Genomic DNA, 18,907 nt, shown 5'->3' on the forward strand with positions numbered 1-18,907 from the left:
AAATTATATTCTGGATAAAATTAATGAAAACAATTTTATATTGTTGTCAAAACCCCAAAACACACTACAACCTGTCCAATAGCTATTAAAGCCGATTAACGTGAAAATTAGGAATAGGCTACGTTTTGTCACGCATGATGAATCTGGTGAGGAAAACAATGGATTAAACGTCCTAATCATATTATTTAAACTATATTTGAAAATAACCCCATGACAGGCTTAATTAAACGAACATTGAGTGTTAATCTGCTTGTAGTGGAGCAGATGGTAAATTTCTCCACTCCAAATGTCCCATATGCAAAGAGCACATCGTGTTTAGTCCCTGCAGAATTTGTGTGCAGGTAAAAGTGCCCACAGCGAGAACCACCTGTTCTCTTTTGTCCCGCTAAATCCCAACCGACGCTGGATGGTAAATCCCCTTTGGAGCTGAGACGGTCAGCTGCACCGGTCATATTTTCCCAGCCTGTTTGACAGTGAGGCATGGAGGTCATTAGCTGTGGGAGCTTTGGCCGTACGACAGTAAACCCATAGAAGTTTTAAAACGCCTAGACTGTGATTGGAAACCTTAGTCTGCAGCATTCCTAAGAGCTTTCATTTCTCTACTGGTTGATATTAGTCCTTGTCAAACTTTCCGAGGTTCTGTTATGTCATAGCAAGTGTCCTTGTCACTTTGTGTGTATCCCAGGTTGCATATCAAAGCAAGAACTCATCATGATTTTTCTTAAACTGGAAGGAATCAAATCAAATATTGTGGCTGAGTCAGCACAGTTTTATATGTCACCATCTATTGTTACGTAATGTTCAAACAAACCTTCAGTTAATTGCTCAAAACAAAATGTCATTCAATTAATAATTTGCTTTTTATATCTTTATCAAGCAACATCAGTGCACAAACACAAGTGTTTCAGTTAGGGAGCGAAGTACTTTGGTTCATCTTGTATGCCATCCACCATAATTAGTTCCTGAACAGAGTAGCTCCATCCTCAGGCTTAATGGGGAGCAATCAAAGCCAACACAAACATTTTGTCTGTTTTCCTGTGTGTCGCTATGAATGTTGTTTGTTGGGTTACATTGCTGATTTCCAGATCTGTTGTACTTATAAAAATAGCCAACAGATTGACAACTTCTAAGGCTGTGACGCACACACTCACGTATTTTGTGATTATGATTATTATGACACAATGGCAGAAATATATACTGTACAAACATCATTTATTCCCCTGTCTCAAGTCAAGGGTGAAATGTAAAATTTAGCTAACAGCACTTGCACATCTACAGAGAAATATTCCACCTACACGTGCGTTGAAAATCTCATTTATTTTATACGGCCATCCGCAAACACTCCACAATGAACTCCGTGAACCGAATGAATCATTTTTTTGTAGGCTCCTTTAACTTCAGCTCTGCAGTGTTGGTCTTCTAAAAGGAACATATTTATTAAAATGTAGAATGATATTAAATTTAAATATTAATCAGCTGGGTAAGGTTGTGTAGACTATGGACAGTCTGTGAATACTAATGCAGTGACTTTCAAATGCGTGGGGTTAAATAGAACAATGGATTCACACTTTGTATGTCAGGGGCTGAGGTGTTCTGCTACATTATAATTGACTCCACCGACAACAAAAAGAACAATATTGACCTCTACAACATGAAAAACACATTAAGATGTCCGTTAGTAGCCATATAAAAACTGGCCCTGAGCATTAACAGAATGCAATTACTGACTGCATATACGGCATTTCTATGTATATATATTTACATACTTGATATCCATTGCAAATTAAAAGTAGGCTGCTGCTAGTGGATGGGTCAGTACTACAGATCGAGTACCGATTCACATAAAATCAAATGGTGGTATGTTTTTCGGTTCTAAAGCGTCTTTCTAAGTTGTGATTCTTTGGAAGTTTTAGTAGGCTTTCCTTTGGCAAACTGATACCCAGTCAGCTATATAATGAATTCATTAGGCTCTTAAGTATTCCATTAAAATGAGAATAGTGCACCAAACCTGTGGGAAGGACCTGCTTGTGACTGGACCCGTCAATCCTGATGTGAACCATAAAGGTCAAGGTGTTGTTCTTGGATATACCGTATTTTCCGGACTATAAGGCGCAACTAAAACCTAAGATTTTCTCAAAAGCCGACAGTGCGCCTTATAGTCCGGTGCGCCTTATATATGGACCAAATTCCTAAATTTAAACTGTCCCGAAGCATTGTGTCATGAAATCAATCATAAGTGGCCCGCTGAAGACTATGAATCATGAATCAAAAAGACTATGGATCATTATTTTGTGATTATAAAGTAATTTGTTGCGTCTGAAGTTGAAATGAAAAAGATAAAATGGAGAATGATTTGATTTGGATTAAAAATCGGACATGATGCATTAATGGTGTGCCTTATAGTCCGGTGCGCCTTATATAAGGACAACGTTTTAAAATGGGCCATTCATTGAAGGTGCGCCTTATAGTCCGGTGCGCCTTATAGTCCGGAAAATACGGTACCCAAATGTTTCTGTGAATTTTTTCATGTAATGACTCACACCCGCTTTTGCTGAGGTAATCAGAAAGCTAAAAGTTAAGTTAAAGTCCCAATGATCATCACACACACATCTGGGTGTGGTGAAATTTGTCCTCTGCATTTAACCCATCCCCATGTGATTTTGATCCATCCCCTGGGGGAGAGGGGAGCAGTGAGCAGCAGCGGTGCCGCGCTCGGGAATCATTTGGTGATCTAACCCCCCAATTCCAACCCTTAATGCTGAGTGCCAAGCAGGGAGGCAATGGGGCCCATTTTTATAGACTTTGGTATGACCCGGCCGGGGTTTGAACACACAACCTTCCAGTCTCAGGGCGGACACTCTACCACTAGGTCACTGAGCTAGCTTCAAACACCCGCGGAATCTCCCTATTGTGTGGCTCTCCAAATAATCTCGGTCCCTTTTCATAAATCTTGTACAAGTGAACATCTGTTGAACAATATTGCAAAATGAGATGTTCCTCTCAGTGGGCTATTTGGGGGAGATTGAGTGCGTATGCCTCTACCCTTGTTAGAAGAATGTGAAAATGCCTAGCTTGAGACTATTTAGCCCCCCCTTGCCGAAAAACAACAACACTAACATTCATCAACTCAAACATCGGAATTGGGCTTTGTGTATCCACGACAACATTTGACTAGAATTGAATTACAGCTCAGTAGAATGAATGAATTCAAATTTGCCCAGGTAATTCAATTTCTAGCCAACTGTTCTTTAACGGTTTGCGGACGTTAGGTGCTGATTACGCTTAATTACGTCTCCAAATGAATCGCAACGAGACAGTGCACACGTTAATTCTCTACAGACGTGCTCGGTAATTTGTGTCCGTTTCACAGGGCCAAATAGGTGCCCGCTTCCAAAGACACTGGAACTGGCATATTTTCCACACTTGAACACACACCGCTACCCAAGAGTTCAGTGTCAGCCTAATTAAAATGCATGACTTCCCACGCAGTTCCACCTTGTGTATGCGCAAATTAACATGAATGATTTCGCTCTGCGTTGTCCTCATTAGAGAACAGACCTTACATGACTGTACTGTTAACTCACAACTACGACTTGTTTCCAGAGCTGAGACACAGATGTGGATTGTTTCAGATGGTTCTACAATAGATATGGTGATTAAATACATGTATAGTACGGAAATAGATTTAAACTTATGATTCATGATAATCCTTAATCAGTTTCAATTTTGGAATCGATAAAAGTTTTAAAAGCAAGTTCATATAAGCTTTTATTCTCCTTGCAGTATCTGTAAAAGTGGATACTTAGCTTGGCCATAATTTGCTGACATGATTGAGAAAGATGAGAGCAGAACTTTTCCTTTTTTCCCATTTAAATACAGATCTGAGCTGCTTCCGATGCAGCTCATCAGTCACATTTTATTAATCACAGCGGGGACATTTTACTCTCTATTGGACTAGCCGCGAGAAAGACGACCAACTGGGGACACAGGCCCATCTTTCAGGGAGGCCAATTTGTCTTTGGAAAACTTCATTTGCATCTGCAGTTAGCAAAGACGATGCTTTAATCGGAACCCACTGCTTCAAACATTTGAGATGGAGTGGACATTGCCTGGTGTGTGCAATGGAATGAAACAATCTCGTAATGGACAGTGTGTAATTTTTGTAATGCAATATATCCATAACTAGAAACTGGCCTATTTTAACAGAAAAACAAACAAACTAAAAGAGTTGCTTTTACGGAAAATGAAAACTTTTCTGATCTAACAGCATCACGCCTCTGGGCAGAATAGAGTCTGCAGGTGGGAATTTTCTTGCCAAACATATCGAACTGTGTTTAAGGTATGTGTGCAGAAAGGTTGCCACCAAAAATGTTTTGTAACAAAGTTGGCAACAATAAAGATTGAAAAGTAACTCAAGGGTATGTTCAAACTCCTGACAAAGATCAATGGTGTGTTCCAAACTTTCTGATTAAAGTGTTCCAGAAAGTCTGTCTGAATCTATTTATTAATTATTATTATTATTATTTTTTAATTCATTTATTTATGTATGTATTTATTTATTTTTATTTATCTATTTAATGAATTTACTTATTATTTACTTTTTAAAAATTAATTAATTTATTTTTTATTTAGGGGGGTCAAGTATTTCAGAAAATACAAAAGCAATTTTGCTTCAATAATTAGTTACAATTTTGAGAATCCACTGACACTCATCACTGGGAACTGGCTTTCTTGAAAACACTTTGAGGAAAATAATATTACTCATATTTTAGTTGATAATTCACAAGCCTATGTAGCCTAAGTAGAGACTTTCATGCCGCTTTTGTGCTGTTATACCGTACTGGTTGAAGAAAAGCAATTTTGCTTACTAAGTGCTGTCAAGGATCCCTTGTCAAGGTTATGTTACTAAAATTGAATAGACTCCACTCTCAGATTATTATGAATTTAAAACTGTGAATTACCAAAGTCAACATCTGCTGTAGCAAAGCAAATCATTGTGTTTCACCCACACATTGCAAAATACCCACTGAAGGGTCTCCGACTCACCTAAAGTGTGTCCGCAGACACCTTAAAATCATGCGGGTGTTGCTCAGTGGGTTTGACCCCACCCAGCTGGAGACGGCGAGTACACATCATTTTGAGACCATTAGCACAGCTTGGCATCTGTCAGTATCATCACGGATTTAAGTCTGCAGGCACAGATCGATCAGACATACAGTACTTTTGGATCTCAGTGTCTTTCAAGATCTGTTACTTGAAAGACTGTCGCAAAAAAAGGAGGAGAAGGGCTGAATTCTGAATTCCTAGTCAATCTTTGCAACTTTTAAGTTTCAGAGCTTTGAAGCTTCATCGTTAGCAGGTAAAGAACTTTACCCTGGATCAGACTGAGAGGTACGTATCATAGAGCTCAGTGGTTCCCTTAGTTTAAACTGTGCTTTGTCATAAAACATGGATACTAATGAATTGTCAAGCACAGCATTCAGAGAAGGAACATTGAGATTTAATGGTATGAAAAGCGTTTGCGATGAGGGCCCACCATCATTATGTATCTTCATTAGGCACAGGCCCATGAGGATAGGGGACAGATGGAATCCCCTTGGGCTCAAGTACCGGCGGTGGAATGGAGCCAGGCTCCTATGGAAATAAAAGGTGGCTCGCTCAACTGTAGATCTGAAAGGAGGAATGATGAAGGAAGTTGAACGGTAGGAAAAGCCTCAGGGTACCTAACGCCAACAGAGAACGCACCGGTCAGCTATTGTGATGCCAGCATTTTCAAATGAAAAGACTTTTAAAGGCTTGGGCAAACATAAATGATGAAGGATCCAAGACAGGAATTCTCAGGAGAAAAAGGGGAGTGACGCTACCACAGATATTCAGATAAGACAGAAGAGTCTCTTAATATTAATATGGGTAAAAGACAACGTAAACACTGCCAGAAGCTTTCTAGAGTTGTGCTCTCATCATACTCCACTTACAACCTAAATCGGTAACTTGACAAAAAATGAGCTTTGGCTGGCTTTTCTAAATAGAACACACACACATAACAAGGCTGAGCTTTGCAGCTAAAATCAAAACCCAAATGTAAATAATTCATTCTGGCCAACATTGTTTCAGCAGCTCAGTAAAAGGCTTTGAAAAGACGAAAAAACGTCGGCGTCTGCATTTTTGTTTGTCGCGCTGTTGTCCTCGCCATTCAGGTGGCGCATTCTGCTGAGCTAGCATTTTGCCACTTGAACAATTGAGCTGCCTATTTAAGCTGTCACAGTCCTCGCTCCCTTTTCTGCCTCTGCTTTCTTTTGAGTGTCTGCAGATTAAATTTACACGCTAGCCTTACATTCAGAGTGGTTATTGTCTCGTGAATGGAACATGTGTTAATTGGCAACTTAGATGATGCTACACTAGCATTATTACACAGAATTATACTTAGGGGGAAACATTTTCATGTGGTTCTCAAACCGTGGTTGGGGGCTCAATAGGGTTCAGGGTTTAGTTTCTATTGGGTCACCAACTTTGTCTTGTCTTTTCATTTGTGTCCAGTAATCTTATTTTTTTCCACGTTTGAAATAAACGAAACGAAACGAAGCTTTTTTTCTTGTTTACACCAAATATGTTTTTAGCTAACAAGTGCGCAACAAAAAGTTAAAGGGTACTTTTAAGGCGTTACACTTTGGGAGGTTCCTCTGCATACTAAGTTTTCAATTAAGCTGAGCAGTAAACACTGGCGCAATTTTTATTTTATTTTCATCGTTAAATTTATAACATCATTTGTCTTTTGACTGGCTAAAAGGACCCACCCACAGGGATGGGCAAGAGACGAAAGAGAAAGCGCTGCCGCATCCTAGAAATAGTTCACGATGATGGACGATACGCTCATATCTAAACATCACATTAATTCTCGGGCCCCGGCGCGTTGACGTTCCCAAGGACGCCCCAAGCACAGATTAAAAAATAAAGAATAAAAAAAACACAGGGACAGATCTTGAAGAGGAGGACACAGCAGTTACTAAACGCAGAGGAGCCAGATTGGCTGGTGTAGCTCCAGGAAATGAAGAGCTGAGAGCTGAAGAGGGAGGCAGAGAAGGCCAGTGGAGCGAGAAGAGCACGAGAGGACGGACATTAAGGAGTGCAGAGGGGGAGGACAAACCTGAGACACGGAGCCGCCTGAGGAAAAACAGGATTCACAGAGTAGATCAAGAGCCGACTGACAACACAACCAAAAACCTGCATGCCTGTGTGTTTACGCAATTAAAAATATCTTCTCCATCCACTCAAATGCTGCGTTGTGAATAATCAACATTTTCCATCATTAATATGCAGTTTTTTTAGGGAGGGAAAACAATTGTCCCCTGTATCGTCAAAGGGACGATAAAACAACCAGTGTTGTCCCATTGGCTTCTGTTTTCCAGCTCTTCCAACTTGCACATTTTCTGCACTGCAGCATCCATTAAAAATAAATACAAATCGTTTTATACCTCATCACCTGCTTATTTTGAAAGCCATTACACAAATAAATGTATTTATTACCACATCATTGACTTCACTATGGCGCCCCCATTATAGATGTTACATATTTCACGCAGGCAACATGATGATTATCTGTAGTCATAAGCAGCACCTGCAGTTGTTTCGGTGCATCACATGGATCATTTACCTGCTGTGTACCCCTCGCTGCGGCATGTGATTGTGACGTCAGGACAAAAGACAAGTTCCATAAGTTCCACAAGTTCAACATCACAAAAAAACCCAAACCCATATAAGAAACGGGAAAAACAACAAGACGGGTTATGTTACCGTATTTTCCGCAATATAAAGCGCACCGGATTATAAAGTGCACCTTCAATGAATGGCCCATTTTAAAACTTTGTCCATACATAAGGCGCACCGGATTATAGAATAAATAACTCAACATTGCTCAAACGTTAATGCAATCACAATATAGTAACACTCGAAATAGTGAAAACAATAACAATATATCAATAACTCAACGTTGCTCAAACGTTGATATCACACAACACACAAAATAAACACGTAAAGCATACTTTAATGAGTTAGTCCTCATCCATGAATCCATATTGGTCCATATATAAGGCGCACCAGATTATAAGGCGCACTGTCGGCTTTTGAGAAAATAGGAGGTTTTTAGGTGCGCCTTATATTGCGGACAATACGGTACTTGGAAATATTTTGTGAAAGTTATTTTCTTTGCAAAAACAAAGTATTTTGGTTTAAATATTGTCATCATTTAAATTTTATATTTGATATAATCAAAAAAATGCTTTTAACAGAGTAAAGACCACATTCAAAACAATAAGTCACTCTATTTGTCCAGATTTTAAAGTTAGGCCTTTGTTTATACTGCAATAGTACTGTTTTTGATTTAGGGCTATACAAATAAACTTGACTTGACTTGACTTTTCCACTCCCGCAATGATAACACAGCAAATATCTACTTGTCAAAGTCGTCAGCAAGGCTCTTTTTCTCAGTAGCGTCATTGCTCATGATCATACACATTGAGAAAGATAGATGCTAAGTCACAATGAAGCTAATTTATTCTTGCAGTCTTATGTTGAAGAAAAAAAAACCGAAAGAAAAAATCTATTCCGTGCTATTTAATTAAAGGCCAAAGCTTGTATTACGTCAAGCTGGTCTCCACGTGTGCCGCAAGCCCCATGCGTTGAGTCGAGTGTTTACGTATGGGGAAATTCTTTGGCGTTGTTGGCCTTTATTTGGACGAGTGACCTTTTTAACATGCTTGCAATCGGAAGCCATCGTGTCTTCTGAAAAGAGGGGAAAAAAAGGGAAAGGTTTTATGGAAATGCCACATGGCAGCATTGTATAATGACAGTGTAATGGGGGGTCATTAGGATTGTCTCTAAAAGACTGATATGCATGTGCAAAGAAACTAGAAGGGGCCAAACAAGATTGACCTCTGATGAGAGAATATACTCTATAATATTTTATTTATTACTTGATTTGGACAAGCGCTTCTTTTGGCACTTCTTTGCCACATCATTTCCTGTATGAAGTCTTAGTTTGATCCCCTTTAGCTTGGCGTGATCAGGCCAATATATTTTGGAACTCCAGATTGCCTACATCTTAGAATAAAATATTCTACATAATATCACATGGCTAGGCAAGTCCAGTCCTGGATTGTTGTCCAGCCTAATCATTTGAATCAAGTGTGTCGCAACAGGGAGCCATAGAAAACATGCAACGACCGGAGTTGCCTACCCATTAGTAATCCAAATACAGTTTTAATTGCTGCATTTAATCGCCTTTTATCTCCATCTTGTAAAGAGTGGTCATGCCACTAGCAGTTAAGACTCTTTAGCAGCACAAATGTTAACAGATTGTTAGCATTTTGGTTAATGAGCTTCATTTTAAGGAGAATACGCTGCATATCTTGGAGCAGATTTTTTGGTGTGTGTGATTCAGCTGGATCGCTTCATCGTTTGGTTTGGGCAGTCCCTCTCAAATAGTCGGGGAGGCGTGATGTCATGCCAGAGGGGGCGTCGCATGTGACCCCAGGAAACATGTTAATTAGGATCCAGTGTTATGATGAGGTGCACTTTTTACAATTTTATAGACAAATTATACTATTTATAGTCACTGAGGAGAGTTAGGGGGCCGTGAAATATTTTCTTCTTTCCGGGGCATAACAGAAAATAATTGAAGAGCATTGGGTTAGGAAAAAACACGCCGCTGTGAAGCGAGCCTTTTCTTGTGATTGGCTCGTCTGCATTTTTGGGTGTGGCTTAGTGAAAGGTTACTTGAGGACTCTTGTCCTGGATACAAACAAACACAAAAGTTATTAAGCTAGAAAATAAATGAAATTTCTGTTTGGTCTAATTAAAGTGGTAAAATTGTTTCACTGAATTGACTTTTGTTCATCCATGTGTTCACTGATGTGACTCTGCACCCTCTGGTGTTTGTTCCAGCACTGACTCATTCCCATATATTTTTTTTTTTGATGGTGTTGGGTGACACGAGGCACCCAGAAATGTTTCTCATGTTGCCATTTTTCTCACACAAGTCTCCTAAGTGTGAAAACTCCCATTACTCACTTCCATTCTTGCTTTGTGACTTCATCCAATCAATAGTACAGCCAACAACGCTTCTGCAACAACCACACCAGCAGGAATCAGCAAACGAACTGTTTTTACAGAGATGATATATTTGTGTGTTGCCGTGCTTGCAAAGAGAGCAACAAAAGCAATGCTCGTCATTTTGGTAGCTTGTTGCTTTTCAGGCCTGATAAAACCCTTTGCTTTGCTAATGATCACAATTAACGACATCTAACAAAAGACTTATAATGCGTCACCATGTTTTGGACCTCGCCTTTGACAAAATTGTCCTGGAAATTGCAGCAGACGGTTCGGAAACAATGTATTAGCACATATTCACAAAAGTGCAGTCTAGTCTATGGATAACTCCCACAAGGTTTTTAAAAATGCATGTAGTCTCTGGGGTTTTTTTTTTGCAACAAAAATATTATGTTTGGTAATGCCCCTTGGAAGGTCAAGTAGCGATATTTGTTTTAAATGTTATTTTTCTCCGTCCTTCCCTCTCCATGAGTACATTTTAAATGCCATTTCTTAGGTCATTGGCAAAGTTTTCCCTCCTCAAAGCCCACCTATTATAATCATATATTAATGAAGTCGTATACAATCCTGCCTGCATCTCTTACTGATGCCATTTTTCTAGCGATAGTTCAGACAGCTCCGTTTTTTGAGCCAAGCTTTGTTTATTTATCGATTCGTATTGCACTGCAAGTCCTCTGTTGTATAATTTATTAAAATACTTTTCCGTAAAGAACCGGAAAGTTACACGAGTCCTTACAGGTAGCCATTACAAACAAACAAATATATATATATTTTTTTTTTTGCCAAATCCTTATCCTACAACACACCTTAGAGTCGTTATTAAGATAATGGCGTCAACACCGCTGCTCTCAGAATCACGGAGGACTTTTCACTCTCATCATTTACAAACTAAAAAACCTCTCGAGAAGGTCAGATATAATAAGCGTTCAACTTTTTGCTTTGATAGCTCACCAAGAACGACAGTCATGGGGCGGGACGCTAAACTTGCAGTTGATCAAAAGCCTTTCACTTTTTTCTCTTTAAATTTACATCTCAAGTTCCTCAAAGTGCGATGCTACAAATCATAAGATCCAGTCAGAATCCCACACTGATTAATTTTGATGTCAACAGTACATCATCCACACGGATGAGTGCATTTATTTCTAGGCCGATGGAGTGGTTGCATACTTCTGGGAGTTTGCGGAGATTGCCAGCTGCATGCTGAGGCTTCGTGCAGGTTGGTCCGAGCCTGGTGAGTATCACCTGCTGCTTTTTAATGTTGTTCCCTGCAACATCCGTGCACCACGCTCACGTATAAGTGAAAATAATTTGTTCAGCATCCAAGCCTATTTTAGTCGTTGTGATCCATCCTGTGAACGTAATTAGTTACAATTCACGAATACTGTTGTTGGTGCTGGTGCATGCAGTTTTGCATGACTTTCATCCGGCGAACACAAGGTGAGAATTGTATGCTACACCCTGAATGTTCAAAACAAAAATTTCATTTGTGCGACTTGGCTTTCCATTTCATATCCCCGAGCCGTGCACCAGTTGAATAATGGAAATTCCATCAACACGTTGCTATACTCATGGTGAGTTAGAGGTACAAGGACGTGCTTAATTCACACATATATAGGCTCGGTGGGACATTACTTTGACATTGTGCAGGAAAACCTCCTGATTTATGAATACTTTTTATCCGGACGGCCTTAATCTAATATTTGTATTTTCAATCTGTGAACTATAATGCCGCCTTGAGCAGTGCATGTGTGAAAACATTCGCTGTAGTGTAATAACACAAACGATTTGAACGGCGTCTGACTCAGATGAAAAAATGCAAACTTGTAATCTATTGTTATTTGCTTGTTGTTATTTAGCTGAGTGAAAAGCAACAAACATGACGCAAGCATCATCAAATCATGAACTGACTTGACTGCTAAAGCTTACTTTATCATGGCAATGATAAATTGACCTTTGAGTGTCAGCGTGACACAAAAAATAAATGTCTATGTTCTCCTTCCATTGTTGGAACATGGAATTAGGTCTGCTTACTTTTTGCATGTAAAAAAAACTTTTTTTTTCTTGTCCATCCCTTTTGGCTACAATGGATGTGCATTTATTTTTTTTCCTAAAAAAAGCAATTAGCTCCATCCAGACAAGTTACTTCCCCTTCTCTGAAATTAACTTTGTGTGGCTTAATTTAATTCTCTCTCTCTCCATCCCTTCCTCTCACTTTCTCTCTCTGGCTAATATGCTTTGAATAAAATCACATTTTAAGCAGCAGTCAAAGCTAAAGTTTAAAAAAGTCCTTTGCTACTTCGATGTTTGTGGCCAGAGGTGGCATCTGTAATCCTGACAATGGCTTCTCACTTACCACAATAAATGAACAAAATTCTTGTTGGGAGAAGTCAATCAGGATTACACCTCAGGAAACAGATTTTGAATTGGGTTCCCCTCCCAACAAGTGCAAACATGATTATGCGACACGAGATGACTTAATTCCTTATGATTGGCAATGAATTTAAGGCTGCAACATGCTTACAAATGTTCACTCTATATTCATTGTTGTTGCACCTGGTGGGATGCGTTTCAATACAGACTGTCAGCATTCAAGATCCTTTTTGGATGAATTTCACTTGTAAGGAAATTATGCACACCCACATGTAGTGTACTGTACAAACGTGGCAAATTGGTTCAGTCGCATCGTTGTAATTAAATATGTGCTTGGATTTGTCAAATCAGCCCAACTTGCCAACTAGCAGTTTATTCAATTCAGTCAGTGATATGTAAATGTTAATCAGCGTCAAGTTTGAACCACAGGATACAACTAAATTTGAATACCCCAATACCAAACTAAGATCTATGTACAAAATACAGTCACTGCACAATTAGCGGCTATCACTTGAATGAATGATGATATTATATATGATATATGATGTAACATTTTTATTATCTAACAAAAGCATTACTTTTTTAACTATTGGATTGCAATGCACATGTAAATTTGCATCAGACTGGTCTAATTCAAATAAAAGCAAATAATCCCATAAGAAATTTATAAGTACATGTCTTATATTGCACTAGTAAGTAAGTACTGTGTTAATGATCAAGTAAAAAGTTGTGAATAATTTCACATATAAGTCGCTCCTGAGTATAAATCACCCCCCCAGCCCAAACTATCAAAAAAACTGCGATTTATACTCTGAAAAATACGGTATATATTCAAAATACATAGAAGGACTAGACGACAGAACACTCAATTCAACCTGACATGACTGTGACAAATGGCTGTGACTATTATGTAAATAACGCTGACAGTGTGTACACCCGAGCAAGAGATCAGATCAGGTCGAGTATTGAACTCAAAGATTTGTGAAAAGTGAGCTCAGGTACTTCTCATTATGACCCTTGGAGGTGCATTTAATCTAGTTTCTGCTCCTACAAGGTGAAAAAGTATTGATCCTCGGACACGGCGTGTGTGTTGAATGGGCAGTAGCCTAATGAAAGTAGCAGTGAGTGCTGGGGCGGTGTATTATATCAAGGTTTCGTCTGTAAGCCTCTATAAAGAACATTGTTTTGTACAAAAGGCTAATTAAAGAACCCCAAACTCTGTTTTATTGGTGCTGCCAAAGTCATTTTTTATTTATTACCGTAATTTTCGGACTATAAGTCGCGGGTTTTTTTCATAGTTTGGGTGGGGGGGCGACTTATACTCAGGAGCGATTTATATACATATATATGGGTTTTTTTCACTTTTTTGGGCATTTTATGGCTGGTGCGACTTATACTCCGGTGCGACTTATAGTCCGAAAATTACGGTACATCCCTGTTTGTTAGTGAGTAGGGTTTCACAAGAAAAAAAGTTTTGATGCAAATCAGGATTCCCAGAATTCCTTCAGAATTTTTAAAAATATACTTTCACATTGGTAATTTCAATTGCATACCTGATTTGAGAGCGAGCCTATCAAAAATAAGTATTTTACAGAACTAGGATACTTTACACAAACTACAGTGGAACAATATTTCTCAACAATTACGATCAGCATTCATGCTTTGTTTCCGTTTTTGCAAACTGACTAAAAACAATTCACCAGATGTTACAATATTGCAATTTCTGTAATTATTCTGATGGCTGCTTTCATGAATTCTGTAAATTCACATTTGGCATGTTCAGCTTTTTGTACTCATCAAGCGTCGACTCCATCTTTCTTGTTCTGCTGGCGCATCACTTATAAACTGCATCAGAGCACGCCGAACATTTGCAACAGATCATTATAAAATATTCAACTGATGTGCTTAACACCTTGATGTCGCATGTTGCCGCCTCAGAGGAATACCAGATGTCGGACTAATCCTGTTAATTGTTACGAGCTCTGAAGCATCAACTGCAAATGGGACGCTAAATTTGTGGATAAAGTTAGAGGAAGCTGGAGAAATGGTGCATTGTATGCCTTTAGATGTAAATTATTTTTAGCACAGTCTCAGACAAATGTCTTGTCTGACAATGTCATCAATCAACGACATGACTTTATATGAAGAAGCTGGGGTCATCTTGGAATAATAACTTGGCGTGTTTTGATCATTTCTTTAACCATCAAACGTGTTCTGTCTGTGTCATAGTATTTTTGTTAAGATAAAACACACACACGCCTGAGATTTTCAAAGCACGTGTAGGTGGAATATTTTTCTATGGATTTAACTAAAGTGCTGTTAGCTAAATTTTACATTTCAACCTTGACTTGAGAGAAAAGACTGACGGTAATAAATAAATCCACCTTACATTCATTCTTGAACAACTTATTCCAACCCAGGCAGTCTTGTGAAAAGTCAAATGAGGTTACTTATTTCTTAACGCAGTGCGGTCAATTCCGCTTACTGCTGGTGAAAAACGACGACCTGCCAACGAATGACACGAGCTAGTCTTGACCTTGGCACACCTAAAACGCTTGCTTTGTCTCATCGTTAAGCTTGTCATTTATCTCCGCCATCGCTCGTGAACAAGGTTAAATGCCGTATCCTTTAAGTCTACTCTAATAATTAAAAAAATATTTACTTTTGGGGTAAGTCACCAAATGACAGCTGTAGAAAGTTTCTGCCTCAGCTTCCCCTTTAGAGATATCTGCCCCCTACCCACCATTAAAAGGCTAGAAAATTAAAGTTTAAGGCATAAGACAAATGAGTAATTTTGCTGCCAAAAATTAGAGGCAACAAACACTGCTGCTGCTTTTGCGGCTGCAATAACCGCTCGGCTCCAAAACAATGCACGTTGCCCTTGGCGTTGCAATTTCACAAATTACCTCTTCAAATGAGAAAATGCCACGAGTCGATGTTTATGTGTGAGAATGTGACCACTGTTGTGTTTGAGGTTGCTGAAAGCACACAGAACATATTGAACGCCGGACATAATGCTCCTTAAAACAACACACGGCACAGCAGCTATGCGAAATTACAGTGGCTGCATCACCTTCCTGACAAGCGCTATAAATATTTAACACATTTCCACCCTCTGTGCGATGGAACTAAAATTAGTTTGGAACCTCTAAGAGGTTTTTTTTTTGCACGCTGATTAATCTCGATGATCTAAATTATACACTCGGTTACGGTTATTCCTCCAAAAGTTTTAAAACTCATGACGGCGTTGTAAATGAAGAACAACTTATGATTGTTCTTTAGAAAAGATGGAACAATAGTGCAATTTTAAAGCGTGGAAGGAAAAAATGATTTGGTGATTGTTCCATACGGCACTCCTTACAGTGGAATTTATAGTAGTAAGACATATAATCTAACTTTATGATGAGATGGGATCACTTTTAATTGCCCCAATCCAACTTTAATGAAAATCAAATCAACTCATTGTACATAATGACAGCAAAAAGGCGCAACCATTTAACATTCTTATCTAAATTTGAAAAATGCCACGAGCATTGCACTGTGCAGAGTAACAACAGCGGCTGTGATAAAGGTTGTTCAATTTAATAAAACAATCACGGCGTAAGGAGTTTGCCCTTCCTCCTATATCATGAACCTCTGAAGTCTGCTGAGGAAAAAAATCCTGTTGGGATCAAAGTGACAATGCATAATATAGTCTGATGTCTTTTTTATTACTCAAAACAGTAACATTGAGTAGCTACATTATTGAAAAAAAAATCCCTAAATTGTGTTTTTCTCATTAATGATCCATGGCTCTTAAATAATAGAATGTCTGAGCAACACCCTAACACCTAAACTAAAACCTAACCTGAACCAACCCTCAACCTAATCCCTAACCCTTCCAAGCCTAACCCTGACTGAATGATTGACTATTTTTTTCCATGACGTGAAAGCGTTTCCATTTGCGTCCCTCGTATGCTCCTGTGATGAGTGCAGAGCCCAACATGTGGCCATAAACAAGCCCAACTACGCATCCAACAAGCCATGGTTAGGCGCCGCGTTCATTTATTGCATTCCTCGGGGCACCACGGGTATCTGGACTCATTGGCGTGGGCCGTCTATCTCGTCTTTGCTGAGATATTTCAGTCGTTACCAAAAGGCTATACAAGCTGAAACAACAGGCAGCCCGTGCCATTCAAGTATAAATCAAAGAATAATGTCAATTCTAATGGGAGCTCCTGCTTGGAGAGCTTGTTTCCATGTAAGCGTTTGTCTACACTCTCAGTGGTACCATAACAGTAATGTCAATAACATCTACATTGCAGCAACTGGGTTGTTTGTGTTTCTTAAAAGCAACGGTGGAGTATTTGTGCCTAGATAATTGATGACTTAATGCCATCAGGTGATTGCTAGTTTTGAATGGAGGAGTTCAAGATGGAGTTATTTTTCATGTATGTGTTGATTTTTTAGTATAATGTTATAATCGTGATGCTGTATTGTCATGCTGTAACCCCAACCGGCATCTAAGCTCTATCACGTTTATAGTAAAGGAGATGGTCTTCTACTGAAAGACTATCTGGATATTTTGAACTAGCTTGCTAAAAAATGGGATTTCATAAATCAAGACTGCGCAAATTATAGCATTCATACTGATGATGTATTTTTTCAGATGTATTATTATAAATTATTAGATACTAGCGTCTTGTAGCATGGTAGCATAGTACTAATAAAAAATGAATCATTCATAATGTTTTTTGTCCTTTATATTAAAATTATATAATATATTAAAATAAAGTAAAGTAAGATTACCTCATTAGCGCTAAGTTTTTATCACTCAATTTATGGTTGTATGACAGATTTGAAATTTGTGAACAAATTGAAATTCAAACAGGTAAAATCTGAGAGTCATTTTTGTGAGGTGAGCTTTTATAATTTGAAAAACGTGGCCAAGTTTGGTATTCTTTCCAAAAATCTTTCGCCTGCAAGTTGATAATCTGCAAACTCGGGTGACGAAGGCTTTTCTAAACATAATTAACTGTTAACAGGTCACCAAAGCATTAACACCAATTCTAAGGAGCCCTGTCTTTGCAGCAACCATCTCGTATTCGACAACTTTGAGTATGTGCAGTGTGTGTGTGTGTGTTTGTGTGTTTGCGTGTGTGCCTGTGCGTCATGATCCACAGCAGCTGCCCCTCCAGCACAATAACAAGAGGGCTCTTTGTGTAAATTGGAGCCACAGCCTATTACTTCTTTTCTTTTTTCACTGCCGACCATACTTGTTCCAAATCACATTAACCAAGTTGATTAGCATAAATAATTTTCTCTTTGAATTTAAATGTTGTTTGTTCTGAAAATGACATTCAAGGGAGGAGGTTTGTGATAAAATTCCCTTTATTAAATGGATGTCCGCGGTATCTCATTGGCATTTCACTACACATTTCCCAAAAGGAAGACAGTGCGGGTGTCGTGGCTGGTGAGCACGAATGTTAAAATACCAGTCCATGGTGACGGGAATTGGTAAAAGTCTCTCTTATTCAGCGTTCATCCGGAGAGAATATGCTTCACAAAGGAACTGTAGTTGATGCATCCGGTGGCGTCCTCCTGTCCGGCCATGAGTCTGTCCACTTCGTCTTCCGTCATCCTCTCCCCGAGCGTCGCCAGGACGTGACGCAGCTCGGCGCCCATGATGGTGCCGTTGCCCTCCTTGTCGAACACTCGCAGGCCCTCCACGAAGTCTTCGAAGTTGCCTTGGTCTTTGACACGGGAAATGTGTTGCATCATAGGCAGGAAGGTCTCAAAGTCCACCAACTTGGTGCTCATCTCCTCCGGCCGCGGCTTCCCGAGCACCTTGAGCACATCGGCGTTGGTCGGGTTGTGGCCGAGTGCCCGCATCACGTCCCCGCACTGGGCATACGTGATCTTCATCTCACCCTTCGGCGTTCGGTCGAACAAGGCGAAGGCCTCCTTGAAGTCCTCGATTTGATCGGCGGTGAATTCAATGGTAATGCTCTTGGGATCGAAGTCTGGTTCCTTGGGACGCTCCGGTATCAGCTCGGGAGTTGGAGCCAACTTAGAGGCCAGGGAGGCCTTGGGCTCTGGCTTTTTGGGCTCGAGTTTTTTCGGCTCTATCTTCTTGGGTGCCATGTTTTACAGGGTTGGACAGGTGACCTGTGAAACAAGAACGTCTGAAGGGACTGGCGAGGGTCGACAGAGCACAGAGGCCCACCCCGCCTCGCTCGTCTTTTATATGTGTCTCATCCAGGGAAGCCACAGTGGAATTTTCACCAGTGCACTATAAAAGGAAGAAACCCAAAATAGATCCCCATAGCAAGTGATGTCAACATTAAGTATTGTTCTCAGCTGTTGTCATCTGGCCGCCGGTGCTATTTGTTGTCATTAGCCAGGGTCCAGTTGCATTAGGCCAAAAATGTTCTGTCTCTCTGATGGACAAAGG

General features: G+C 39.6%; 1 protein-coding gene across 1 annotated transcript; it reads right to left on the reverse strand.

Annotated features, from left to right (window-relative positions):
• Positions 1 to 17,822: 17,822 nt before the first annotated feature.
• LOC119131528 (myosin light chain 4-like) lies at positions 17,823 to 18,690 on the reverse strand. The gene has a single exon (XM_037266056.1). The coding sequence runs from the start codon at positions 18,595 to 18,597 to the stop codon at positions 17,995 to 17,997; it is 603 nt and encodes a 200-aa protein (XP_037121951.1). The 5' UTR covers positions 18,598 to 18,690; the 3' UTR covers positions 17,823 to 17,994.
• Between the last annotated feature and the right edge of the window lie 217 nt (positions 18,691 to 18,907).

Source organism: Syngnathus acus, chromosome 12 (genome assembly GCF_901709675.1).
Source record: "Syngnathus acus chromosome 12, fSynAcu1.2, whole genome shotgun sequence".
In the NCBI taxonomy this organism is placed as follows: domain Eukaryota; kingdom Metazoa; phylum Chordata; class Actinopteri; order Syngnathiformes; family Syngnathidae; genus Syngnathus; species Syngnathus acus.